General features: G+C 50.5%; 1 protein-coding gene across 1 annotated transcript in view; it reads right to left on the bottom strand.

The window, feature by feature from the left end:
* Positions 1-25,554, bottom strand: part of LOC132396912 (ephrin type-B receptor 3-like) — a 76,349-nt gene that overhangs the window by 23,997 nt on the left and 26,798 nt on the right. The window contains exons 2-7 of the mRNA XM_059974998.1: positions 14,407-14,471; positions 11,967-12,639; positions 4,125-4,280; positions 2,806-3,138; positions 2,089-2,216; positions 1,236-1,398 (exon numbers count right to left, since the gene is read on the bottom strand). Coding sequence (XP_059830981.1) covers positions 1,236-1,398; positions 2,089-2,216; positions 2,806-3,138; positions 4,125-4,280; positions 11,967-12,639; positions 14,407-14,471 — 1,518 coding nt within the window. The remainder of the gene's footprint in view (positions 1-1,235; positions 1,399-2,088; positions 2,217-2,805; positions 3,139-4,124; positions 4,281-11,966; positions 12,640-14,406; positions 14,472-25,554) is intronic.

The following is a 25,554-nucleotide window of genomic DNA, read 5'->3' as shown; positions in this document are numbered from 1 at the left end:
GTGACAAAAACTCAAATAAGCACATGTTACAACAGCGGTGTGCAAAGAGGTTTCTCTGAGTACACAGCGTGTCAAACTTTGAAGTGGGTGCAGCAGCACCAGCAGAAGATGGCATGGTAGTGTAGTGGTTAGCACAACACTCCACGGTAGCGGTGACATGGGTTCAATTCCTGCCGCGGCCTGTAAGAAGTTTGTACGTTCTCCCTACGACCCAATGTCTTTCCTCCGGGTAATCCGGTTTCCTCCCACAGTCCTGACATACCACTTGGTAGTCTAGTGGATTGTCCTGTGATTAGTCTGGGGTTAAATTGGGGGACTGCTGGGAGGAGCAGCTCGAAGGTCCTATTCCACGCAATATCTCAATAAATAAATAAGACAATGAATATACACTTTGAGGTACAGGAGCTTTCTAACAAAATGGCCACTGAGTGTAGATGTAATCATGAAAAAGTCACACCAGTTCCTCTACTTTCTTAGAAGCTTAAGTAGATTTAGCATGCACCAAACTTCTTCCCTGACCTGTCACAGAATGGTCCGGTACAGCAATTGCAGCCCACAGGGGCGCAAGCCCTCCCCAACTCCGACAGCATCTACAGAAGGCGCTGCCTTAAGGTCCATCATCAAAACTCCATACCATCTGGGTCAGGCTCGGCTTCTCGCTGCTGCCGTCCGGCAGGAGGTACAGAAGCCTGAAGTCCCACATCACCAGGTTCAGGGACAGTGATGTCCCGTCAACCGTTTGGTTCCTGAACTGCCCTGCACAACCCTAACCCTCCCTTAGCAAAAGAACACTATAGAGAGTGTGTGTGTGTGTGTGTGTGTGTGTGTTTTTAAACTGTTTTGTTTTACATTTTAAGTCTCATAGGATTTTATGTGAAGTTTATGTCTGTAACTACTTGCCTGTCATGCTGTTACAAGGTTTTCTACTGTCCCTTTACCTCACCATAAATGTTCACATCACTATATAAATATATATATTTATATCACTATATATCATCATATATCATATCATCATACTTGACCTATCTTTCCCCCTACCTAACTTCTCTGGTATATTTACAACTGGCCAAAGCAATGCAAAGCACATGCTCTCAACTTCTGTGCAATTTTGCCTGATTTAAAGATAAATACTTAATTCCTGGAGGCCCTGGGGAAACTCCCAAGAGGATACCAAAAGAGGGAGGATGAGGAACTAAGCGGCCTATACTGGACTCAAGCCTGGGCCTTTCCTGTACCTGTGCTCAGGGTCAAGAAGCTTTTCTTTCTGCTGAACCTTCCGTAGCCTGCTTCTGTCCTTGCCCGAACCTGCACCACGTAGACAACCCCGCTCCTCAGTCCGTCTATTGCCAGGGAGTTGGTGGAGCTATTGACGTGCGAGGCACTGGATTCGTTCTTCTCCTGCAGAAGGACAGGGAGTAACAGGGTCAGATACGCGAGCTGCGCTATCAAAACGGTTGTCCTGTATTCTTATTGCCCCTCTCCACTGCCTCCTCTAGTGTCCACAGAACTCTGGTGCATTGGTGGGGAAGACGGTAGCCATCTTGTGCTCCCCTAATGAAAGTCAAACCTGTCTGTGGGTGAGGTTAGTCAGGGGACCCAGGAATCCCCCATGCTTCACAAAAAACACACACCCCAGGAAGCAAGGGCAGAAGGGCTCCTTTTAGCACTTCACAGCCTGTCACAAAGGCCAGGATCTGATCGGTCTTGGAATGCCCTTCCTCTTGGCCCACCCTGCTCTCTGTCCCTCCTCCCTCCACCCCCCCTTGTCCATTCTACCCTCCATCTTCACCCACTCTCTTATGCTCCTGCCTACCTTACTCTCCCCTGCTATCTTCCACTGCTTTTTCTTCCCCTTAGCCTCCCTCCTTCCTCCTCCATCTCTTTAACTTTCTCTTCTTCCCCTCTCCTCTTTCTTACCCTCTCTCCGCCTTGCAACTCCACACTTTCTTCAACAACCCCCCCGACCTTAATCACCCTAACTCTGTCCCTTCATCCCTCCCCCCAAATCCCTTACTGCCCCTTCCCCCGCACACGAGACTGCTGACACCCAGAGCCACCTCCGGGACACAGAACAAGCCGACCACGTACCTTCTCGTAGTACTTGACCTCGTAGTCGAGGACGTGTGCGTTGAGATCGGAGGGGATGGGCCAGCGCAGGATGATGCTGTTCTCGGTCACAGTCGTCTGCTCGATCTTGTTGATGGCCAGGGGGTGGTCTGCGGGGGGGGAGAAGCGGATGCCACCGTCATACCACAGTCTGGCTCACAGATCTGACCGCCCAGGACAAACTGGACCAACCCTCCAACACAGCATCCCACCACGTGAACACACGAGCAGCCCGTTGTGAGAGGGAAGGGGTGGTGCAGAGACTGGGAGTGGGGAGGAGAAGAACGAGAGAAATGGGGAGCAACAAGGGAGGGGGAGAGAATGGGGGAGAAAGTGAGAGAAAGGGACAAAGGGGGAGCAGAAGAGAATTGGTGAGAAGGAAAAGAGAAGGGAGAATGAGAGAAAGCAAGAGAGAAAAGGAAGAGAGAGAGGGAGTTAAAGAGAGAGGGGAGACACACACACAAAGACAGTTAGTGCGTAAAGAGAGGCAGAGAGGGGGGAAGATGGAAGGGGAGAGATGGAGGGGGAGAGAGATAGGGGATGGGGGGAGAGGGAGAGAGAGCGAGAGACAGAGAGATGCACGCAGAGACAATGTGGCTGAGAGACACAGAATAGGGTGACAGATAAAATCAATATGAAGGCCAGTCAATAACCCCCCCCCCCACCCCCACATCATACAAGTTCCCGCCCCATACTCACCGTCCTGACTGGTGGTGACGTTGATGGTGGCGGACCGTGGCGGGTATACACTCTGGCTTGACACCCCGTTGAACGCCTGCACCTCGAAGGCGTAGCTGGTGTGGGGCCAGAGCCCGGTGACGATCACCCACCGCTGCCTGAACCTGCTCTGGCTGGGGGAGAAGCTGACGTCCTCGGCGCACGGGCCAGGAGGAGTGCCCTCCTGGAACTGGCGGCACAGCACCCCGTAAGTCAGGTCGCTCCTCCCGCCCGCGTCCAGCGGCTCACTCCACGTCAGCATCACCGTGGTGTCGTTCACCGTTGCCCGCACGTCCCGCGGCCTCGTTGGGATGGCTGGACAAGCACAAGGAGGACCAATGGGTAAAACCGGGGAAGGGTGTGCCGTAACCAATGGCAACACACTTGACTACAACCCTCCCCACACAACACACAGCTCATGGGATCATTTCTACCCCATTCTCTCCTCGGCAAGGCACTCATCCCTCCTCCGAGCCAACTGCTCACCCCCCTTCCCTGTACCTCGGTTATCCTGTAGGTTAATGTCCTAACTCACACGCACCGGCATTCTGCTGGGTTCACATTCAGAGACTGGTCTGCCGTGATGATGTAATTACGCAAACTTCAGTTACCACACTTGGCACTCAGTATTTTGATTACAATAAACGAGTCATTACATATTTTCTTGAACATTAAACACCTCACGCCATTTTATTTGCGAAAACCTACAATCCACAGGGTCAGGAGCTCATGGAATCCTCTCTCTTTCACTCACAGTCCCTCGAGACAGGAGTTTGTGGCATCCACACTCTCTCCCCCTCTCTCACTCACAATCCCTAGAGACAGGAGTTTGTGGCATTCTCTCTCATTCCCTCCCTCCATAAAAACATAAATAGGAGTAGGAGTTGGTTATCCGACCCGGTGAGTCTTCTCCACCACAGCAGATCTGGTCGCAGATTCAGCTCTGCCAGCCTACTGTTCCCTATAGTCCTCGATCCCTCTGCTATGAGAAGATCTATCTAACTCTGTCTTGTTTTTATTTAATGAGCTAGCCTCTACTGTTTTTCTAGCAAAGAATTGCACAGATTCACTACTCTCCGGGAGAAGCAATTTCTCCTCATCTCCCTCTTAAATCTATTCCTCTGAACCTTACAACTGCAAACCCCAGTTCCACTCAATCCGAGGAAACAACTTTCCTGCCCCTAACCCCCCCCCCACCCGAAAACTCCAGAATTTAATACATTTCTTCAAGATTCCTTCTCATAATTTTGAATTCCAGCCTGGTTTTGAACCCACGGCTTCGGGGATTGAGGGAGACTTACTGGTGCAAGGCATCTCGGGCTGCTCATTGTGGGCTCGGTAGTGCCCCCGCAGGCAAGTGCAGAAGGTGGCACCCTGGCCAATGGCCTGGCTGTTCCGCGGACAGAGACTGCACGGCTCCTCGCCTTGGCTGGCCTTGAACCTGCCTGAAGGACAACCTGGAAGAGAAGGTGGGGGAGGGGAGAATTAAAAAAAAGCAGAGTTAAATCATTCAGAATCTAGAAAGTTCTCTTTCACTGTCTCAGTAAGAGGACAATTTGCAAGTGTCCAACACAGTTAATACAGCTCCAATATCCCAAGTTGTTTTAGGAAATCATTATTAGACCATTGGATATAGGAACAGAACCAGGCCGATTGGCTCATCCAGTCTGTTCAGTCACCCAACCATGACTGCTTCTTTTCAACCCCATTTTCCAGACTTCCTGTAACCCTGAAACGCCCTCTGGAACCCATCAAACTCTGCCTTGGCGATGGCATGGTAGCATAGTGGTTATTAGGACACTTTACCATACAGGCGACCCGGGTTCAACTCCTGCCACTGCCTGTAAGGAATCTGCATGTCCTCCCTCTGACCGCATGGGTTTCCTCCGGGTGCTCCGGTTTCCTCCCGCAGTCCAAAGGTGCACAGGTTGGTAAGTTAACTGCTCATTGTAAACTGTCCAGTGACTAGGCTAGGATTAAATCGGGAGATGCTGGGTGGTGTGTCTCAGAGGGCCAGGAGGTCCTACTGCGTACTGTATCTCAATCAATAAATATACCCAATGACGTGGCCCCCACCTGTCAATGAATTCCACAGATTCACCACCCTCTAGCTAAAGAAATTCCTCCTCATCTCTGCTCCAAATGGACGCTCCTTTACTCTGAGGCCGTGCCCTTGGATCCTAGACTCTCCCACTGATGGTGACATCCTCTCCATTTCCACTCTAACCTGGCTTAACCAGGTGTTCTCAACCTGGGGTCTACGGGCCACTTGCTTAGTGGTATTGGTCCATGGCATTAATAAGGTTGGGGCTCCCTGCTTTCGGTTTCAATAAGATTCCCCCCCCCCCCACCCCAACCCTCTTCTGAACTCCAAGTACAGCACCAGAGAATCAGAATGTAGAATAGTTCAGCAAAGTATGGGCCCTGCAGAGAATCTGCGGAATCTGTTGCCATAGAGACCATGTCATACAGTGTATTTGAGGCAGAGATTGATAAGTTCCTTCTTCAAGAGGACCACAACCTTGTCATAGGGTTTTTATGCTTTGCCTTCTGCTTGGGTCATCCACGCCAAACAGGTCAAAGGTTAGAGGCCAGACTAATAGTGGTCCACCTGTCCTCCAGGTTCGGGGGTTTAGCTCAGGGCTAACAACCCTGACTGGTCAAACAAAATTATTACTGAAATGGCAGCGAAGAATCCTTCTAGATCTGAGTGTGACTGAGGACCCTGAACCATGCCTGGGGCACAATAGATGGTCAAGGACAGACAGATGGAGGACTTTTGTTGGTGCCTAAACACCAGTGGTGTAGCGGGCAGTGAGTTAATTGGTTCCTGATCAGTTCGGGCGCTGGGGTGCGGGGGGGGGGAGTGGTTACAAGTTAAGGGAGAAAGGGTTTAGGGGAAAAATATCAGCTGAGATTGAAAAGCATCTTATGGTCTTCAGTGAACTGCCAAGGCCATCCACAAGGCGAAGCCAGTTTCCAGACAACAGTGAGGCCTCAGAAGCCTTGCCCAGTTCTGGCAGTTTAAATTCCCCGATACCACTCAGTACCCAGATGCTGACACAGCTGAACATGATCTCAAATAAATTACGATAAAATCCCTTAAAGTGTTGTAAATTAATTAAAAACACCCTGACTAAAATAATTTAAAAAATACGAATTATTTCAGTGCACACTTCAGATGGATAACGCCAGAGTTCAGCATCGGACCCCCGTCACTGGAGCTGCAGCTTCATCTTCTGCGCCACTCTGCAAGTCCCTCTGTTTCACCCCTTTCCGGAGGCTTTCATGCTTTGTTGAGGACACCTCCTGCCCTTCTGCTCAATTACTCTGTATGGCTATGGCCCCAAATCCCTGGATTATGTGTGGATGCAGAGAGTGTGATCCCAGCTTCCAGGACGGAAGAGAATTCCATCCGCCTTCCTTGCCTGCCCTCCTAGCCGCAGGTCTTGGGACTTTTAGTGACCACAGGCAGCTCCTGACACTGAAAGGTTCCTCATCGCTGCAGTGAGAGAGGTAGTGGGGCATTCTGTTCGAAGTCACCCTCCCTTCTCTCTTTTTCCTCAACTCTCCCCATCCCCCACTCTCTCTTCCCCCCTTCTCTGCCCTTAAATCTGGGCTCTAAAAAATATCCCCTCCATCTCTCTCTCTCCCCTTCACCCCTTGACTTCTCTATCTCTCCCCATCTTCCCATTCACCAGCTCCTACCTACCTCACCCTCCCATTTTCACTCTCCTCCCTCCGCCTCTCCCCTGCCCTCCATCACCCTTAGATCTAAAAATTCCCCTCCATCTCTCCCACCTTCCTAATCACACCCTCATCTGCGTTCCCCCACCATCCTCCCCCTCTCCACTCACTCTCCCCACATTCTCCTCTCCCCCTCCCTCACACTTTAACCCCCCCATCCTTAAATCTGCACATTAAAAGTAACCTCCAACACCCACAGTTTCCAAGCTCCCACATCCTTGCACTGAAGGCCCTTTCTGGCACATGACACAGAAATACTTTTCTTTCTCCCCCTCCCTTGCAGAACTAAAAGCCCACATCACTCTCGACTGCCTGGGGCCTTTTCATCTTTACTTCCAGCTGAAGGAACGCAGATTTACTTGTAGTGTAAGGGGAGGGGGAGTGTGGGGGAATCCACACACAAGTAATGGGGCCTACATAGGCTTCAGTGTCAACCCACAGCCCCCTGGCAACCCCTCCTGTCTAACAAGATTTCCCTTCCGTCCTCCCGGGCTTGGTTTTGGTCTGGGAGCGTGGAAAGGCAGCACGCACTCAGAGAAAAGGAGGAATTCAGCATCCATCGCTCCCCAGACCGATGGGAGGCCTCTGACTGCTCCCCCCCACCAGTCCTTGCTCCCTCCACAGGGATCCGTCGGAACAGAAGTCTGCGAGACGAATAAATCTCCTTTTTTATTGTTCAGCAGTCTGAAGCTCGCTGCGTGAAGCAATTAGACCCGGATCTCCCCCCCCACCACCAGCCTCACTCTTCACCAGCAAGCAGCACTAATTGTTTTGGGCAACGGGCCTCGGACTTTTAGGGAGGGAGTGAGGAGGGAGGAATGGACAAATCAACGAGGACAAATTGGAGGCAAGTTCAACCACTGTCACAACGCGGTTAATGTTAACAGCAGGAGGAGAATAGCAGAATTCAAAAGGAGATGGAAAGGAGGGTCTGGGGGTCCCATTTTAAATTTCTTCAGTGACACAGAGCTCCAGACACCCAGGTTCAATCCCCAACCCGTATGCATGAGTGTCTATCTGTGTAGTGAGAGACAGACACACAGAGACCTGGGTTCAACACTGTGTGTCTGTGTAGTGAGAGAGACAGAGAGCGGGCATGAGAGCGAGTGTGAGTTTCACACCCCTCCTCCCCGCTCTGCAGGATCTGAGTCAATGGCAAAATGGGATAAAAGGAGGAGGGGATTAGTATAGGATTACTGTGAGCAGGTGATGATTGAAAGTCAGGACAGTGCCAGTGGGCCAAAGGGCCTCTTTCTATCTAATATCTCTCGGTGACCTGTTGCAGCAGTAGGGTCTTTGCTTTGGGATTGGTGGCTCAGGACAGAGATCAAAGATGGAGGGTGAATATTCCTGGGACATCGATAACCCGAATAGACATCAGGTGAAGAGGTGTGCCAGGCACAAAGGACAAGCAAGTTCACCATGACAAAGGCACCTTGCAGTGTAAGGGGAGGGGGAGTGTGGGGGAATCCACACACAAGTAATGGGGCCTACATAGGCTTCAGTGTCAACCCACAGCCCCTTGGCAACCCAAGTCACTCCCCTCCACCGTTCCTCTTCGTGGAGTATGGATTTAAACGAGGAAATAGTAACCATGGAAATCCCCTCGCAACCAGTGGCTATGTTGGGTTGGCACTGGGCCCCACAGTGTAATTGGTTACTGTAATTGGTCCTGTTAGGTGTTGGGGTAAAGATGCATCTCCACCAAAGGAGCTGTAAGGTGCTCTTTCTCCACTAGCCTGCGGGTCACCCTTGGGCACGGTGCAGCACCTGCTTAGACCCCCAACCCCTCCCACATCAAGCCATGGGAGCAGGTGGTGGGTGGTCGTATGAACAGCCGGTGCAGATCACAAGTCTGGTTATGTGACCACTGACACCAGGCAGACAATCTCTGAAGAGTATTGTTAATGGCTGGGGTCACTCGTCTTGTAAAGACACTGCCCAGAAAATTATTAATATAATTCCTAAATTATAAATGATAAATCAATTGGATTGGAATTGGTTATTATTGTCACATGTACCAAGATACAATGAAGAGCTTGTCTTGCATCCTGTCCATACAGATCAGATCATCACACAGTGTATTGAGGCAGAACAATAACAGACTGCCGAATAAAGTGTCACAGCCACAAAGACAGTACAGTGTAGACACACAAAAGGTACAAGCTCATAATGAGAGAGACTGTGAGGTAACCAGTCCATCTTTATTTATTTAGAGATACAGCACGGTCCCAGCCCCTTCTAGCTAGGCGAGCTCGAATTGCCTAGTTACACCTGTGTGCCCAATGGCCTACTGATGAGTACGCCTCTGAGGTGCGAGAGGACACCGAGCATATGGAGGAAACCCATGCCGCCATGGGGGCAGCATACAGAGACCCGGTCCATTGTCGCTGACACCGGTGCTGGCAAACGCGGAGGCAGGCACGAAAATTTTTAGAATCGTGATTCTCTTCTGATAACACCACAAACAAACATATTGAAATAGACTCCATCTATGAACCCCTAAGAGGCAAAGAAGTGTGAACCAATGGAATTCAAAAGTCAAACAAAGGGGTAGCCAATCAGGACCGAGGCAAGCGAACAGGGACCCATATAAACGTGAGCACACCGACAACTGCGCACTGAGGATGGCATCTTGACCGGTGATGAAACTGCTCTGTCTGTAAAGCCCTCCCAACCACTGAGCACCCTGACGTGAAACACTGGCGCAGGAAAGCCGCATCCATCATCAGAGACCCCCACCACCCAGGCCGTGCTCTTTTCTCTCTGCTGCCATCAGGAAGAAGATACAGGAGCCTCAAGACTTGCACCACCAGGTTCAGGAACAGTTTCTGCCCCTCAGCCATCAGGCTCTTGAACAAAAGGAGATAACTACACACACAAAATGCTGGTGGAACACAGCAGGCCAGACAGCACCTATAAGGAGAAGCACTGTCGACGTTTCGGGCCGAGACACTTTGTCAGGACTAACTGAAAGGAGAGATAGTAAGAGATTTGAAAGTAGTGGGGGGAGGGGGAAATGATAGGAGAAGACCGGAGGGGGTGAGAACTACACTCACTTGCCCATCCATTGAGACGTTCCCACAACCAATGATCTCATTTTAAGGATTCTTTATCTCAAGTTCTCACTATTTATTTATGTTTGCATTTGCGCAGTTTGTTGTCTTCTGCACTCTGTTTGACCCTTCATTGATCCTGTTCTGGTTACTATTCTATAACTTGCAGAGTATGCCCACAGGAAAATGAATCTCAGGATTGTGTAGGGTGACATACATGTACTTTGATAATAAAATTTACTTTGGACTTTTAAGTCGGCTCAGCACATCATGGAAACCAGCCTCCCCACTGTGTAATGATCTGATCTGTATGACCAGCTTTTCACTGCATCTCGAAACATCCGTCAATAATAAACCCATTCCAATTCGAGGCGAGTTTTTCATTGCCCCTGTGCACACGCCAAGAAGCTTTAGTTGTGGGTTTTCCCACCTTCCGACTGAGATTTGCTTCCAGTAGGATCATGCGCCAAATGTTTCCCGTGTCTCAACAGTCAGGGAAAACAGAAAAGAGGGTTGTCTGCCCAACCCAGCCCCTCGGGCTCAGTCTCCGTCTCTCTCCAGCACTGACTCAGTGAGCGAGAGGCAGACTGGCTGCTTTGGGCCTCTCATCTGTGTCAACCCAGCTAGTCACCGCCTGCTAAACCCCGACAGCCGGCGATGACTTCAGAAACAGAGCAAGACCCATCCTGCTTTCCCTTTCAGCTCCCCTCATCTTTCCCAGAAGCCAGCCAACGCTTGGGATTACCGGCAAGGGAGGGAACACGAGACGAGTGAGAGGGGCTGGCTGCCATGGCAACGGATTCTTACCAGTCACTCCTGGTTCGGCCGCCAGCCCTCAATGGTGGCTCACGATCCCTTCCTTCACTTCTTCATCACATGGACACACCCCCTCCTCCCACTCCCACTCATTCCCATCTCCCAGATCACTTTTGTTAGAGTTCAGACCGAGGAAACTCCCCCCCCCCCCCCCCGCCAACCACCGGTGCCCCTCTAATCCTCAAGTTAGCCCTTCTGGTTTCCTCCTCACGTCCCCTCGGACCCTTACCAACCTCCCTCAACTCCCTCCCCATCTTCAATTGCTCCAAATCCCTCATTGTCCCCTCCTCCCCCCACTCACTCAAACCAAAACTCTCCGATCACTATTCCTCACTCTTCCTTAAATCAATCCTTCCAAAGTCCTCCACAACGTTCCAAACAAATCCCTTTTGACTTCTTCCCACAGTTCCCGCAAACCAACTCCCTCCACTGGCCCCCCTCAGCTGGCTCAAATTAATCCCTCAACTCCCTAACTCCAATTCCCTCCCCAACTCCTTCACTCCCTACAACTAATCCCTCCAACTACCTTGCTCTTCCCTCAAAGCAGTCCCTCCAATGGCTGCCTCAACTTCCTCAAAAATCACTCCAACACCCTCCACCACCTTCTGTCACTCCCCATCTTCCTCCAACCAATCTTCCCTACTCCCTTGCTTTTGCCTCAAACTGACCCCTCACAAGTCCAAAGCAACACACACAAAATGCTGGAGGAACTTAGCAGGTCAGGTAGCATCGATGGAAAAGAGTGAACAGCTGATGTTTTGGGCCGAGACCCTTCAGCAGGACTGGAAAGAAATGGGTGAAGTCAGGACGAGAAAATGGTGGGGGGGAGACAGGGCAGAAGTAGAACAAGATGGCAGGTGATAGATGAAACCAGGAGAGGGGGGAGAATGAAGTAAAGAGCTGGGAAGTTAATTGGTGAGAAATAAAGGGTCGGAGAAGGGAGAATCTGACAGGAGAGGACAAGACCATGGAAGAAAGGGAAAGGGGAGGAGCACCAGAGAGAGGTGATGGGCAGGTAAGGAGGAAAGGTGAGAGGGAAATAAGGATGGGGTATGGTAAGGGGGGCATTACTGGAAGGTTGAGACATCAGTGTTCATGCCATCAGGTTGGAGGCTACCCAGGTGTTACTCCTCCAACCTGAGTTTGGCATCCTGACAGTAGGGGAAGCCATGGACTGACATGTAGAAAAGTCTCCTCTCTTTCCTCCAACTAATCCCTGCAGCACCCACCCACTTCCCTCAGATCAATTCCCTCAACTTTCCCCAACCAATCCCTCCATCTCCCTCATTCTCTCACTTTGTTCAAACCAATTCTCTTCCCTGTTTCCTCCAACTCCCTCCCCCCTTCTCTAGTCAAACCAACTCTCTCCAAATGTCTCGCACATCCCTCAAAGACATTCCTCCAAAGGCCTCCTCAGCTTCCCCCAACCAATCTCTCCAACTTCCTACAACAAATCCCTCCAAACTCTCAGCCACCCTAACTCCTCCAAACCCCTCTCCCTCCATCACCCCAGCAACCCCTCACCTCTGCAGGCCGTGTTCTTCTCGGCGGGCTGGTGGCCGGGTGCGCAGGTACAGGCCCCCACCGCCACCATCCACTCTCCGTTGCTGTTGCAGTGGTACTTGAGGGGGATGGAGACCTCGACGGCGTTAGGGATGCAGGTGCCAGGCGCCACGGCCAGCGAGGTGTGCTCGGCGCCCGTCACCGTCTCGGCGAAGGAGGCGAAGTGGACAACGGTGGGCGAGCACTTCTTGTAGAAGACGCGGACGGAGAGGAGGGCCATGCAAGCCCCTTGGTCCTGGAAGGCCAGGTAGAACCCCCTGGCCGTCAGCGGGCCCAGGCTGACCGTCTTGGTGTTGGCCCGGCCGTTCTGCTTGTTGGGGAAGGTCGACTCGGCTGCCACCGTGTCCACCTTCACGTAGGGGTTCTCCATCCAGGCCGGCCAGCGAGAGGTCGCCGAGTCTCTGTCTGACTCGAAGTAGTAGAGATTGAAGGTCTCCTTGCAGGAGCCACGGACGTTGGGGATGGTGGCGCAGTCCCTCACAGTGAACTTCAGCTCCACATAGACCCGCTGGGCGCTGCGCCGGGGGATATAGGTGGTGCGTAGCCAGTTGTTCTGGCCCGGCTCGAAGACCCGGCAGATCTGGTAGGTGCGGACCGTGTTCATCTCGTCGTCCCTGCCGCTCACCTCCTCCCACTGCAAGGGGCAGAAGCAGAGGGTGGTGAGACGAGACCCAGATACCTCCTCTCAGCATTTGACACGCATCCCCAACACAAGATATGTTGGATGGGTAGATGGGACCCAGAGACTCCCTGTCAACATCTAGCCCCATCCCACAACACAACACATGCAGGGTGGGGTGGAAGATAGACCCAGACTCCCCGCCAACCTTTGTTCATAATCCTGATCACAATCCCAACACAAGGCAAGGAAGGTGGGTGGGGAGAGGGGGTGGGGGGAAGAGGTGATGGAGATGGGATCCAGAGGTTCCCTGCCAACACCTAGCCCATGTTCCCAACATGAGACATGGACAGTGAAAAGAGGTTGGGGGGGGGGGGGGGATGTGAAAGAGAGATGACCCACTGCCAACAGCACAGCAATGCTTTACAGTACAGGTAAACCTGGGTTCAGTTCCCACTGCTGTCTGTAAGGAGTTTGTATGTTCTCCCTGTGATTGCGTGGGTTTCCTCTGGGTGCCCTGGTTTCCTCCCACAGTCCAAAGGCAGGTTAATTGGTTATTTGATCATTGTAAATTGTTTGATGATTAGGATAGGGTTAAATCAAGGGATTAGTAGGCGGCTCAGTTCAAAGAGCTGGATGGATGGAGGGAGAGAGAGATAAGTGGGACAGTAGCCCCAGAGGGGCAGGCGCTGGGGTTGGGGGCTAAATCCCCCACCATCACCTGGCCCATATCTCTAACACTACATGTCACTGGGTTGAGAGAGAGAACTGGGAGAAAACACACGTAGTTACAGGAAGAACACACAGACACACGCACACACACACACACATGAATTTCTTTAGCCAGAGGGTGGTGAAAGTGTGGAATTCATTGCCACAGACAGCTGTGGAGACCAAGTCATTGGGTGTATTTAAGGCAGTGGTTCATAAGTTTCAAGACCTTGGCTGCGGTACCTGCTTGTGCAATGGATCCTTGACTTACTCATTTGATATTAATTGCCTACTTGTTTATTATTATTGTTTCTTTATTTTTGTATTTCTGCACAGTTTGTTGTCTTCTGTATTCTGGTTGAACACCCAAATCGGTGCGGTCTTTCATTGATAGAAATTGGGTGGGCACAGTGATGCAGTGTGTCCTCTCATATTACTCCATTTGAATTTAGTAAGTATGCCTGCAGAAAATGAATCTCAAGATTGTATATGGTGACATATATGTACTTCAATGATAAATTATCAAAGGTTACAAGAGAATGGGGTTGACAGGGATAATATATTAGTCATGATGGGATGATGGAGCTGAATGGCCTATTTCTGCTCCTACAGCTTGTGGACCCACAGCTGACAAATGGGTTTTAGCACAGTTAAGTAGAAGGGATAGCAGGGACATACTGGAGCAGACTCAATGGGCTGAATGGCATAATTCTGCTCCTATGTCTTGTGTATATACACCCACACACACGCGTGAGCACCAGGGTTTAGAATCAAAACCAGATCTCTGGAGCCGTCAGCCAGTGGGTTCTACCCACTGCATCACTGTGCCCACCCAATTTCTAACCTGGCGGAAACCCTCAACATCCTCGCGAACCAACCTGAGGCTCAGCTCAGAGTTCCAGCCCTCCACAAGACCCCGGCAAACGTTGTGCGGAAACGTCTCCACTGGTACCGTGTGGCAAGGCCCCAGCCTCTGTGGGCTCTCCATTACCTCCCTGCGTGCGCCCAACCTCTCAACCACAAGGGAAGCCTTGGAAGTGGCACGGGGGTTCAGAAATTAAGAACTCTTACCCCGGATTCTGGATAAACCGTCCACTTCAGATCTGCTGTCTCCAACCGTGTGTTCATCAACATTTCTGCAGACACGGGGGGTGGGGGAGGAAAGAAAAAAAAAACAGGTTTTCAGCATGTTTTGGGCTTGTTCTCCCAATACGTTTGCCAGCATTTTTATTAAAGCACATCCGCAGATGCCTTGAGACAGAGCAGACCATGGGATTGGAGTCCCAGAGCAGCGGGGAGAAGGAGAGAGAGCAGGGCAGAGTTCTGTCCCGAAGGCATGGCGGTGTCGGGAGTCTCTCCTGACAGTCCAGGACCTCACCAGTTTGGAGTCTGCTCGAGTGGAGGCTCTTTGCCTCCTCCCTGTAGTCTCTCACGGTCCATGATTCAACTGCAAAGTGGCCGGTTACCATCCCAACGCCCCCTCATCAGTGTCCCCACCACTACAGCCTGGGTGAGTGTCCATCTGCCGGCGTCTGTGTTGGGTGTGAGCCCTCCAAATGGAGGAGAAAGGAGGGAGGGAGAAGGAGTGAGGGCTTTTCAGATTGAGAGGGAAGCCAGGTGGCCAGAGTGAGTGAGGGGAGGCAAGTGGGGGAGGAGTGGAGAATGAGGGGAGTAATGGGGGGGAGTCGGAGTGAGAGGTGAGCGAGGGATGGAGAGGGAGAGGGAGACAGAGGGCTGGAGTGAGTGAGGAGGAGGGGTGGGAGGGCTGGAGTGAGTGAGGGGGAGGGGTTGGAGGGCTGGAGTGAGTGAGGGGGAGGGGTTGGAGGGCTGGAGTGAGTGAGGGGGAGGGGTTGGAGGGCTGGAGTGAGTGAGGAGGAGGGTTTGGAGGGCTGGACAGTGAGGGGGAGGGGTTGGAGGGCTGGAGTGAGTGAGGGGGAGGGTTTGGAGGGCTGGACTGAGTGGGGGAGGGTTTGTGGGGCTGGAGGGAGTGAGGGGAGGGTTTGGAGGGCTGGAGTGAGTGAGGGGGAGGGGTTGGAGGGCTGGAGTGAGTGAGGGGGAGGGGTTGGAGGGCTGGAGTGAGTGAGGGGTGGGTTTGGAGGGCTGGACTGAGTGAGGGGGAGTGAGTTGGAGGCCTGGAGTAGTAGGACAGGCAGACACCGATCTGAATTCAGTCTCTTTGCGGCTCCCACTAAGCGTGCGTTCCTGTGGGATGAACGACTCCCAATTCCCTGCAGGAACGTGTCGGGACACGAGCAGAGCAGGATTAACAGCTGCCCAGCAAAGGAGATTCCGGAGATTTCTGCAAACACTCTGGATAAGACTCCTTGTGTTTATGACATTATAAGTTTTGAAAGATTTTGTGCCTGCAGATTCTGGAAATCCAAAGCAACACACACAAAACGCTGGAGGAACTCAAAGGCAGCATCTATGGAAAAGAGTAAACAGTTGATGTTTTGGGCCAAGACCCTTCTTCAGGACTGAGAAGGATGGGGGCAGCGGAAAGAGGCTGGCTGGAAGGTGATAGGTGAGACCAGGTCAGTAGGTGGGAAAGGTCAAGGGTTGGAGAAGGAAGAACCTGACGAGAGAGGAGAGTGGACAACAGGAGAAGGGGAAGGCTGAGGGGACCCAGGGGAAAGTAATAGGCGGGAGAGAAGTGGAAGTTCAGAGGAAGGGGATGGGAGACGTGTTCACTGGAAGGAGAAATCAAAATTCATTCCATCTGGTTGGAGGCTACAAAATGTTGCTCCTCCACCAAGGGCGGTCGCATCTTAGCACAAGAGGAGACCGTGGATAGGAGACTGAGGGGTGACTTTAGGACTTCAGCCCACTCCCTTTACTACTCAGTTTAAAACCCCACCCACAGTATGATCTTGGACCCAGTGTGCTTCGGTTGGAGCCCGTCCCATTATAACAGCTCCCCCCTCCCCAATACTGGTGTCATGAATTCAAAACCACCTCTCCCACACTGACCTTTCAGTCTGCAGATCACGGGGTGGCTGGCAGACGTCTGACAGGCCAAAAGGCCTGTTTATTCACTGACTCTTCAGTGTGCGCAAGTCTGAGGTAAAAGGACTAAACAGTGGACTAGTTTCTGCAAGGTTATAAAAAACTGAACTGAATTCCAGTAAAACTGTTTCGATCTGCCGGGGGAGTATTGTGTCCATGTTTTGGCAGCAGGCCACAGGAAGGATGTCAAGGCAGAGGGTGTGGAGGAAGCTTGCTAGATCCGTTCAAGTGCCGAAGTTTATAAGGAGCAGTTTGAATTGTTCTACTTGGCCAAGAGGTCAAGAGGGAGTGAATGCAAGGGGACTCATGGATGGGTCGGTGAGAGGTCGGTCACACAGGCGCCAGGCCCCCCCTGAATCCTGGAGATACACAGCACAGAAAAGGCCCTTCAGCTGAGGCTATGCTAACTGCCAAACACAAATTTAAACCATCGAATTGCAATCTCTCCCGATTATACCAAGTTCTCCACCTCAACCCCCCAGTTCTGCCCTTCAACAGCCCAAATATCAGCAACACAGGGTGAACTCACAGAGTCACGGGGGAACAGGGACATGAGAACTTCACTCAGACACAGATATATACACACATGAATGCATAGACAGACACAAGCACACACTCACTCACCCTCCACCCTCAGCAGAACTGTACCTCAGTGTTATACAGTGACAGACCCGTCCCCACCGGACCGTACCCCGATGTTATACAGTGACAGACCCGTCCCCGCCGGTACCGTACCCCGGTGTTATACAGTGACAGACCCGTCCCCACCGGTACCGTACCCCAGTGTAACACAGTGACAGACCCGTCCCCACAGGTACTGTACCCCAGTGTAACACAGTGACAAACCCGTCCCCACTGGTACCGTACCCCAGTGTAACACAGTGACAGACCCATCCCCATCGGACCGTACCCCGATGTTATACAGAAACAGACCCGTCCCCACCGGACCGTACCCCAGTGTAACACAGTGACAGACCCGTCCCCACAGGTACCGTACCCCAGTGTAACACAGTGACAGACCCGTCCCCACTGGTACCGTACCCCAGTGTAACACAGTGACAGACCCATCCCCATCGGACCGTACCCCAATGTTATACAGTGACAGACCCGTCCCCACCGGTACCGTACCCCAGTGTAACACAGTGACAGACCCGTCCCCACAGGTACCGTACCCCAGTGTAACACAGTGACAGACCCGTCCCCACTGGTACCGTACCCCAGTGTAACACAGTGACAGACCCATCCCCATCGGACCGTACCCCGATGTTATACAGTAACAGACCCGTCCCCACCGGTACCGTACCCCGGTGTTATACAGTGACAGACCCGTACCCTGGTGTTAAACAGATGGTACTGTACTCCAGTATAATAGAGACAGACCCGTACCCTGGTGTTATACAGATGGTACTGTACTCCAGTATAATAGAGACAGACCCGTACCCTGGTGTTAAACAGACGGTACTGTACTCCAGTATAACAGAGACAGACCCGTACCCTGGTGTTATACAGACGGTACTGTACTCCAGTATAACAGAGACAGACCCGTACCCCGGTGTTATACAGACGGTACTGTACTCCAGTATAACAGAGACAGACCCGTATCCCGGTGTTATACAGACGGTACAGTACTCCAGTATAATAGAGACAGACCCGTACCCTGGTGTTAAACAGACGGTACTGTACTCCAGTATAACAGAGACAGACCCGTACCCTGGTGTTATACAGACGGTACTGTACTCCAGTATAACAGAGACAGACCCGTACCCTGGTGTTATACAGACGGTACTGTACTCCAGTATAACATAGACAGACCCGTACCCTGGTGTTATACAGACGGTACTGTACTCCAGTATAACAGAGACAGACCCGTATCCTGGTGTTATACAGACGGTACTGTACTCCAGTATAACAGAGACAGACCCGTATCCTGGTGTTATACAGACGGTACTGTACTCCAGTATAACAGAGACAGACCCGTACCCTGGTGTTATACAGACGGTACTGTACTCCAGTATAACAGAGACAGACCCGTATCCTGGTGTTATACAGACGGTACTGTACTCCAGTATAACAGAGACAGACCCGTACCCTGGTGTTATACAGACGGTACTGTACTGTAGTATAATAGAGACAGACCCGTACCCTGGTGTTAAACAGACAGGTACTGTACTCCAGTATAATAGAGACAGACCAGTACCCTGGTGTTAAACAGACGGTACTGTACTGTAGTATAATAGAGACAGACCCGTACCCTGGTGTTAAACAGATGGTACTGTACTCCAGTATAACAGAGACAGACCCGTACCCTGGTGTTAAACAGATGGTACTGTACTCCAGTATAACAGAGACAGACCCATACCCTGGTGTTAAACAGACGGTACTGTACTCCTGTATAATAGAGACAGACCCGTACCCTGGTGTTAAACAGATGGTACTGTACTCCAGTATAACAGAGACAGACCCATACCCTGGTGTTAAACAGACGGTACTGTACTCCAGTATAATAGAGACAGACCCGTACCCTGGTGTTAAACAGACGGTACTGTACTCCAGTATAATAGAGACAGACCCGTATCCTGGTGTTATACAGACGGTACTGTACTCCAGTATAATAGAGACAGACCCGTATCCTGGTGTTATACAGACGGTACTGTACTCCAGTATAACAGAGACAGACCCGTATCCTGGTGTTATACAGACGGTACTGTACTCCAGTATAACAGAGACAGACCCGTACCCTGGTGTTAAACAGACGGTACTGTACTCCAGTATAACAGAGACAGACCCGTACCCTGGTGTTAAACAGACGGTACTGTACTCCAGTATAACAGAGACAGACCCGTACCCTGGTGTTATACAGACGGTACTGTACTCCAGTATAACAGAGACAGACCCGTACCCTGGTGTTATACAGACGGTACTGTACCCCAGTATAACAGAGACAGACCCGTACCCTGGTGTTAAACAGACGGTACTGTACTCCAGTATAACAGAGACAGACCCGTACCCTGGTGTTATACAGACGGTACTGTACTCCAGTATAACAGAGACAGACCCGTACCCTGGTGTTAAACAGACGGTACTGTACTGTAGTATAATAGAGACAGACCCGTATCCTGGTGTTATACAGACGGTACTGTACTCCAGTATAACAGTGACAGACCTGTACCCTGGTGTTATACAGACGGTACTGTACTCCAGTATAACAGAGACAGACCCGTACCCTGGTGTTAAACAGACGGTACTGTACTCCAGTATAACAGAGACAGACCCGTACCCTGGTGTTAAACAGACGGTACTGTACTGTAGTATAATAGAGACAGACCCGTATCCTGGTGTTATACAGACGGTACTGTACTCCAGTATAACAGAGACAGACCCGTACCCTGGTGTTAAACAGACGGTACTGTACTCCAGTATAACAGAGACAGACCTGTACCCTGGTGTTAAACAGACGGTACTGTACTCCAGTATAACAGAGACAGACCCGTACCCTGGTGTTAAACAGACGGTACTGTACTCCAGTATAACAGAGACAAACCCGTACCCTGGTGTTAAACAGACGGTACTGTACTGTAGTATAATAGAGACAGACCCGTACCCTGGTGTTAAACAGACGGTACTGTACTCCAGTATAACAGAGACAGACCCGTACCCTGGTGTTAAACAGACGGTACTGTACTCCAGTATAACAGAGACAGACCCGTACCCTGGTGTTATACAGACGGTACTGTACTCCAGTATAACAGAGACAGACCCGTACCCTGGTGTTAAACAGACGGTACTGTACTCCAGTATAACAGAGACAGACCCGTACCCTGGTGTTAAACAGACGGTACTGTACTCCAGTATAACAGAGACAGACCCGTACCCTGGTGTTAAACAGACGGTACTGTACTCCAGTATAATAGAGACAGACCCATACCCTCGTGTTAAACAGACGGTACTGTACTCCAGTATAACAGAGACAGACCCTTACCCTGGTGTTAAACAGACGGTACTGTACTCCAGTATAACAGAGACAGACCCGTACCCTGGTGTTAAACAGACGGTACTGTACTCCAGTATAACAGAGACAAACCCGTACCCTGGTGTTAAACAGACGGTACTGTACTGTAGTATAATAGAGACAGACCCGTACCCTGGTGTTAAACAGACGGTACTGTACTCCAGTATAAAAGAGACAGACCCGTACCCTGGTGTTATACAGACGGTACTGTACTCCAGTATAATAGAGACAGACCCGTATCCTGGTGTTATACAGACGGTACTGTACTCCAGTATAACAGAGACAGACCCGTACCCTGGTGTTATACAGACGGTACTGTACTCCAGTATAACAGAGACAGACCTGTACCCTGGTGTTAAACAGACGGTACTGTACTGTAGTATAATAGAGACAGACCCGTACCCTGGTGTTAAACAGACGGTACTGTACTCCAGTATAACAGAGACAGACCCGTACCCTGGTGTTAAACAGATGGTACTGTACTCCAGTATAACAGAGACAGACCCGTACCCTGGTGTTATACAGACGGTACTGTACTCCAGTATAACAGAGACAGACCCGTACCCTGGTGTTATACAGACGGTACTGTACTCCAGTATAACAGAGACAGACCCGTACCCTGGTGTTATACAGACAGTACTGTACTCCAGTATAACAGAGACAGACCCGTACCCTGGTGTTAAACAGACGGTACTGTACTGTAGTATAACAGAGACAGACCCGTACCCTGGTGTTAAACAGACGGTACTGTACTCCAGTATAATAGAGACAGACCCATACCCTGGTGTTAAACAGATGGTACTGTACTGTAGTATAATAGAGACAGACCCGTACCCTGGTGTTATACAGACGGTACTGTACTCTAGTATAATAGAGACAGACCCGTACCCTGGTGTTATACAGACGATACTGTACTCCAGTATAATAGAGACAGACCCGTACCCTGGTGTTAAACAGACGGTACTGTACTGTAGTATAACAGAGACAGACCCGTACCCTGGTGTTAAACAGACGGTACTGTATTCCAGTATAATAGAGACAGACCCGTACCCAGCATTTAAAGGTGTTGTGCTGGTTCTCCAGTAGGAAAGGAGTGGGGTGACATGGGCCAGCTGGATTTTCATACATAGATACGCAAGTTAGCATGGACATGGTGCAGAACGTGGTCCTGTCATCGCTGCACGATTGTTTCACCCAGTTGTTGGAATCGTTGACACAAAGACTGCACCTTCTCCCACACCTTATCTAAGCTGACTCGCAAACCCATGTATGCAAATCCCAACAGGCCCACGTCAGCCCAAAGTTTTTCCATTGGAGAACCTGCAGGGCACCTTTAAATGTAGTAACCAGCACCGCCTCCTCCAATGGCTTGTTCTTCACTCCGTTTATAGAAACTTTACCCTCTGAGGTTAAACCCTAACCCTCTGGTTCCTTGAGAGGTTAGAAAGGGCCCCAGCTCCCCGCCCATCCAGATTCCTCAGTATTTTACAAGGTCAACATTCAGCCTCTTGTGTTGCTATGCAGGTGAACACAGTGTTGTCCCACGTTCGTCTGATTCTAATCAGAGCAATACCGCTTCTTAGATCAGTGAACCCGATGTACTCATGGTACTCGCGCCGTGGACACACTAACTGGGTTCACCTGCGACGATAATACCCCATTCCTGTTTTCCAAACCTCTTGCAACACGCCATATGCCTTCCCTAGCATGAAATGTGAGGTGTAAATGTTAGGTGGAACCAGTGCATCATAGGAGGGAGGGATAAATTGGCCAATAGGGTGAGTCTTAAGGTTGTTATAGCCAGGGGAGCTGGTGGGGGTCAGCTCCCACTCCCTATTAAATGTTCCCAATGGCGTGCGTCTCAAACAGTCTCTAACAACCAAGTCCAGCTCCTGGCCTTCACGTGTGGCTTAGCTACCAAGGCCCGGCTGAACCGTTTCTACTGACAGGAGAAGGGGCAAAGGCAGATTACTGGAGCCTTAAAACCAGTCGCTTCTAGCAGATGGGGCTTGCCAGCCGTGGTTGGCAGCTTACTTGGGAGAATGAAAACTCTGATCTCAAACCCCCACTTGTGGCTACACCCACTCACAGGGAGGGCTTCGGGTGTGAACCCCGAGGGAAAAATCCAGAGCTGGAATCCCTAAGGCCGTCAACCGTTGAAATTAACGCTGACCAGCAACTCCTGCGACGCCGCCAGTGCCAAACTGTATCGGTCTCTGCCGTTCAATGGGTTCCTCAAATGTGTGGAGGGGGGAGCTTCAGCTTGCTCTCCATATCATACTGACCTGGCTTGCGTATCCAGACAGATGTGATACAACATCCATGGTCGGCCCCGACCAACGGAGTGGGTGAGACTGGGAGATGGAAAAAGGCGCTGGTGGAGGAATGATACCGTGCAACAGATTTCTGCCCTGATTCACATCGGCCTGTCCCTCCCACATTTGACAGGAGTCAGTGTACTATGTATATTAGAAGCGGGGGTGCTCGCAGACCCTGTCTGAGTATCTGAATGGGTTGCTCAGATTCTGCTGCGCTTCAGCCCTGTGCTCCTGATCTGTCGGTCAGTACGGGATGGATCTCCTGGCCCTGGCCAAGCTGGCCGTTGACGGGTCCATGCGGCAGGCAGCTGAGGGCTCTGCCCAAGCCCCTTGCCCCTCTCCCGTGCTTGCCAGAGTGTCCTTGGATAATGAGCACATTCGGATGCTGTTCATAGACTTCAGTTCAGCATTCAACACAATCATTCCTCAGAAACTGATTGGAAAGCTGAGCCTGTTGGGCCTGAACACCTCCCTCTGCAACTGGATCCTTTTTATCGGTGTAGTTTTTTTCAGTTGTTTTTTTACTAGTTTAGTAAGTCTAGTCTAGTCTAGTTTTTGTTCTGTCATGGTCCTGAAAAAAAGCCTCATTTTTACTATGCATTATACCAGCAGTTATGGTTGAAATAACAATAAAAGTGACTTGACTTGACTTGACCTGACGTAATCTTCGTGGGCACAATTGGGAATTCCGAGAACGGTGGGTACTACAGGGGCTTGAATGCTTTTTGGGTAATAGTAAAGGTATTTTAATTTGAAAGTGTAAACCATTTTGTGATTGTTGCATGTACTTTCAGTTCTGATTTGGATTGTGTATATTTGTTAAAATGGTCTACAGCGGGAAGCCACGAAGACTGCTCCATGTTCCGGGCGAGTCGCAGACACACTCCTCCAGAGTTCTAGCGAAATACGCTGTGGGAAGTCAGCGCCAATAACTGAGCGGTTCATAATCAGCCACTCTGCCAACCTGGCGCGGCTCTGTGTTTAACTTTCCTGCGGGCTGCTCCTCTTATCCTTCTCTTTGTTGACAGATCTGAGCCAATATCCCCAGTTATTGCACTGCTTTCCCTCCTGCTTTGATACTGTTATCTTGTACGTTAAACACTCCCTTGTTTCTCCTGCACTCCCATACTCAGTCAACCACACACTACACGCCAGAGCCATTCCCAGCACAGCATCCGTGCGAGCTCGGCGTGGGAACTTTCACACTCACTCCAACACAAGCCGGCGCACTTTCCGGCCCGTGTCAGCAGTGGTCATGTTCATAGAGTCATGGAAAAGTACGGCGCAGAGACAGGCCTTTCTGCCCATCTAGTCCGTGCCAAAACATTTAAACTGATTACTCCCACAGTCCTCCATTCCCCTACCATGTACCTATCCAAACTTCCCTTCAACATTGAAATCGAGCTTGCATGCACCATTTGCACTGGCAACTCGTTCCCCACTCTCACCACCCTCTGACTGATGAAGTTTCCCCTCATGTTCCCCTTAAACTTTTCACCTTTCACCCTTAACCCATGACCTCTGGTTGAGGGCCCACCCAGTCCCAGTGAGAAAGCCTGCTTGCATTTATCCTATCAATACCCCTCATAATTTTGAATGCCTCTCCACACAATCTTCTGAGTTCCATGGAATAAAGTCCTAACCTTTCCATGTAACGCAGGTTCTCCAGTTCCAGCAACAGCCATGTGAATTTACAAAATTCCCAGACTATCAGGCAGGGATCTGTTCTGCATATTACAGGTTCAAATCTCAACACATTCCAGAAATGCGGGGGTTAACTGATGAAGAGAGAGTGATTCGTCTGGGACAAGACTCGCTGAATTCAGAAGAATGAGAGAGGAATCAAACAGTCCTGTGTAAGTTTACATATGTGTTTATAACCTGATTCTGGTATGGATCTCTATTATAGTCTGAGAGTGGGAAGGGGGCAGGGAGAGAGCAGGGAGCGGGAGTAGCTGAGAGACACTCTGTAATAAACCAATTGTTCGGAATCAAATGACCTTGGTTTGGTGTCTGAGGGCTGGGTGTGTCTGCACCTGTGCCAACCCCCACCCCAGGCACTCCTTCTCTGCCACCTGTCCCTCACCGCTCTTCCTGCAGGCAGCAATTAAAGCAACTGCAGGAACCAAAGTGGCCCTCATACATACTTCAGCGAGGTGAACCAAGACAGTCCTTTTTTTTGGTGAGGAAGGCAAATGTGATGTTAGCATTCTTTTCGAGAGGACTGGAATATAAAAACAAGGACGTTATGTTGAGGCTTTATAAAGCACCAGAGAGGCTTCATCTGGAGTACTGAGAGCAGTTTTGGGCCCCTTATCTCAGAAAGGAGGTGCTGACATTAGAAAGATTTCAAAGGAGATTCACAAAAAATGATTGAAAGAATTGTCACACGAGGAGTGTTTGATGGCTCTGGACCTGTAATCACTGAAATTCTGAAGAATGAGGGGTGCCCTCATTGAAACCTACCAATAGAGCAGATAGGGAGGATGTTTCCTCTGGTGAGCGAGTCTAAGACCAGAGGGCACAGCCTCAGAACAGAGGGGCGTCATTTTAGGACGGAGATGAGGAGGAATTTCTTTAGCCAGAGAGTGGTGAATCTGTGAAATTCGTTGCCACAGGTGGCTGTGGAGGCCAAATCATTGTGTATATTTGAGGCAGAGGTTGATAGGTTCTTGATTAGTCAGGGTATGAAAGGAGATTGGGGCTGAGAGGGAAATGGATCAGCCATGATGAAATGGCAGAGCAGATTCAATGGGACAAGTGGCCTAATTCTGTTCCTGTATCTTATGGTCTAAAAGTCTGTATTTCATATATAAACAAACAAAATATTTACAAGACAGTGAACATACTCAAATTACAATATCACAAAGCGAGAATCTGCAGATG

This window comes from Hypanus sabinus, chromosome 7, assembly GCF_030144855.1.
Source record: "Hypanus sabinus isolate sHypSab1 chromosome 7, sHypSab1.hap1, whole genome shotgun sequence".
Taxonomy (NCBI): Eukaryota; Metazoa; Chordata; class Chondrichthyes; order Myliobatiformes; family Dasyatidae; genus Hypanus; species Hypanus sabinus.
The sequence above is the reverse complement of the archived record's forward strand: the minus strand, read 5'-3'. Positions and strand labels throughout refer to the sequence as shown.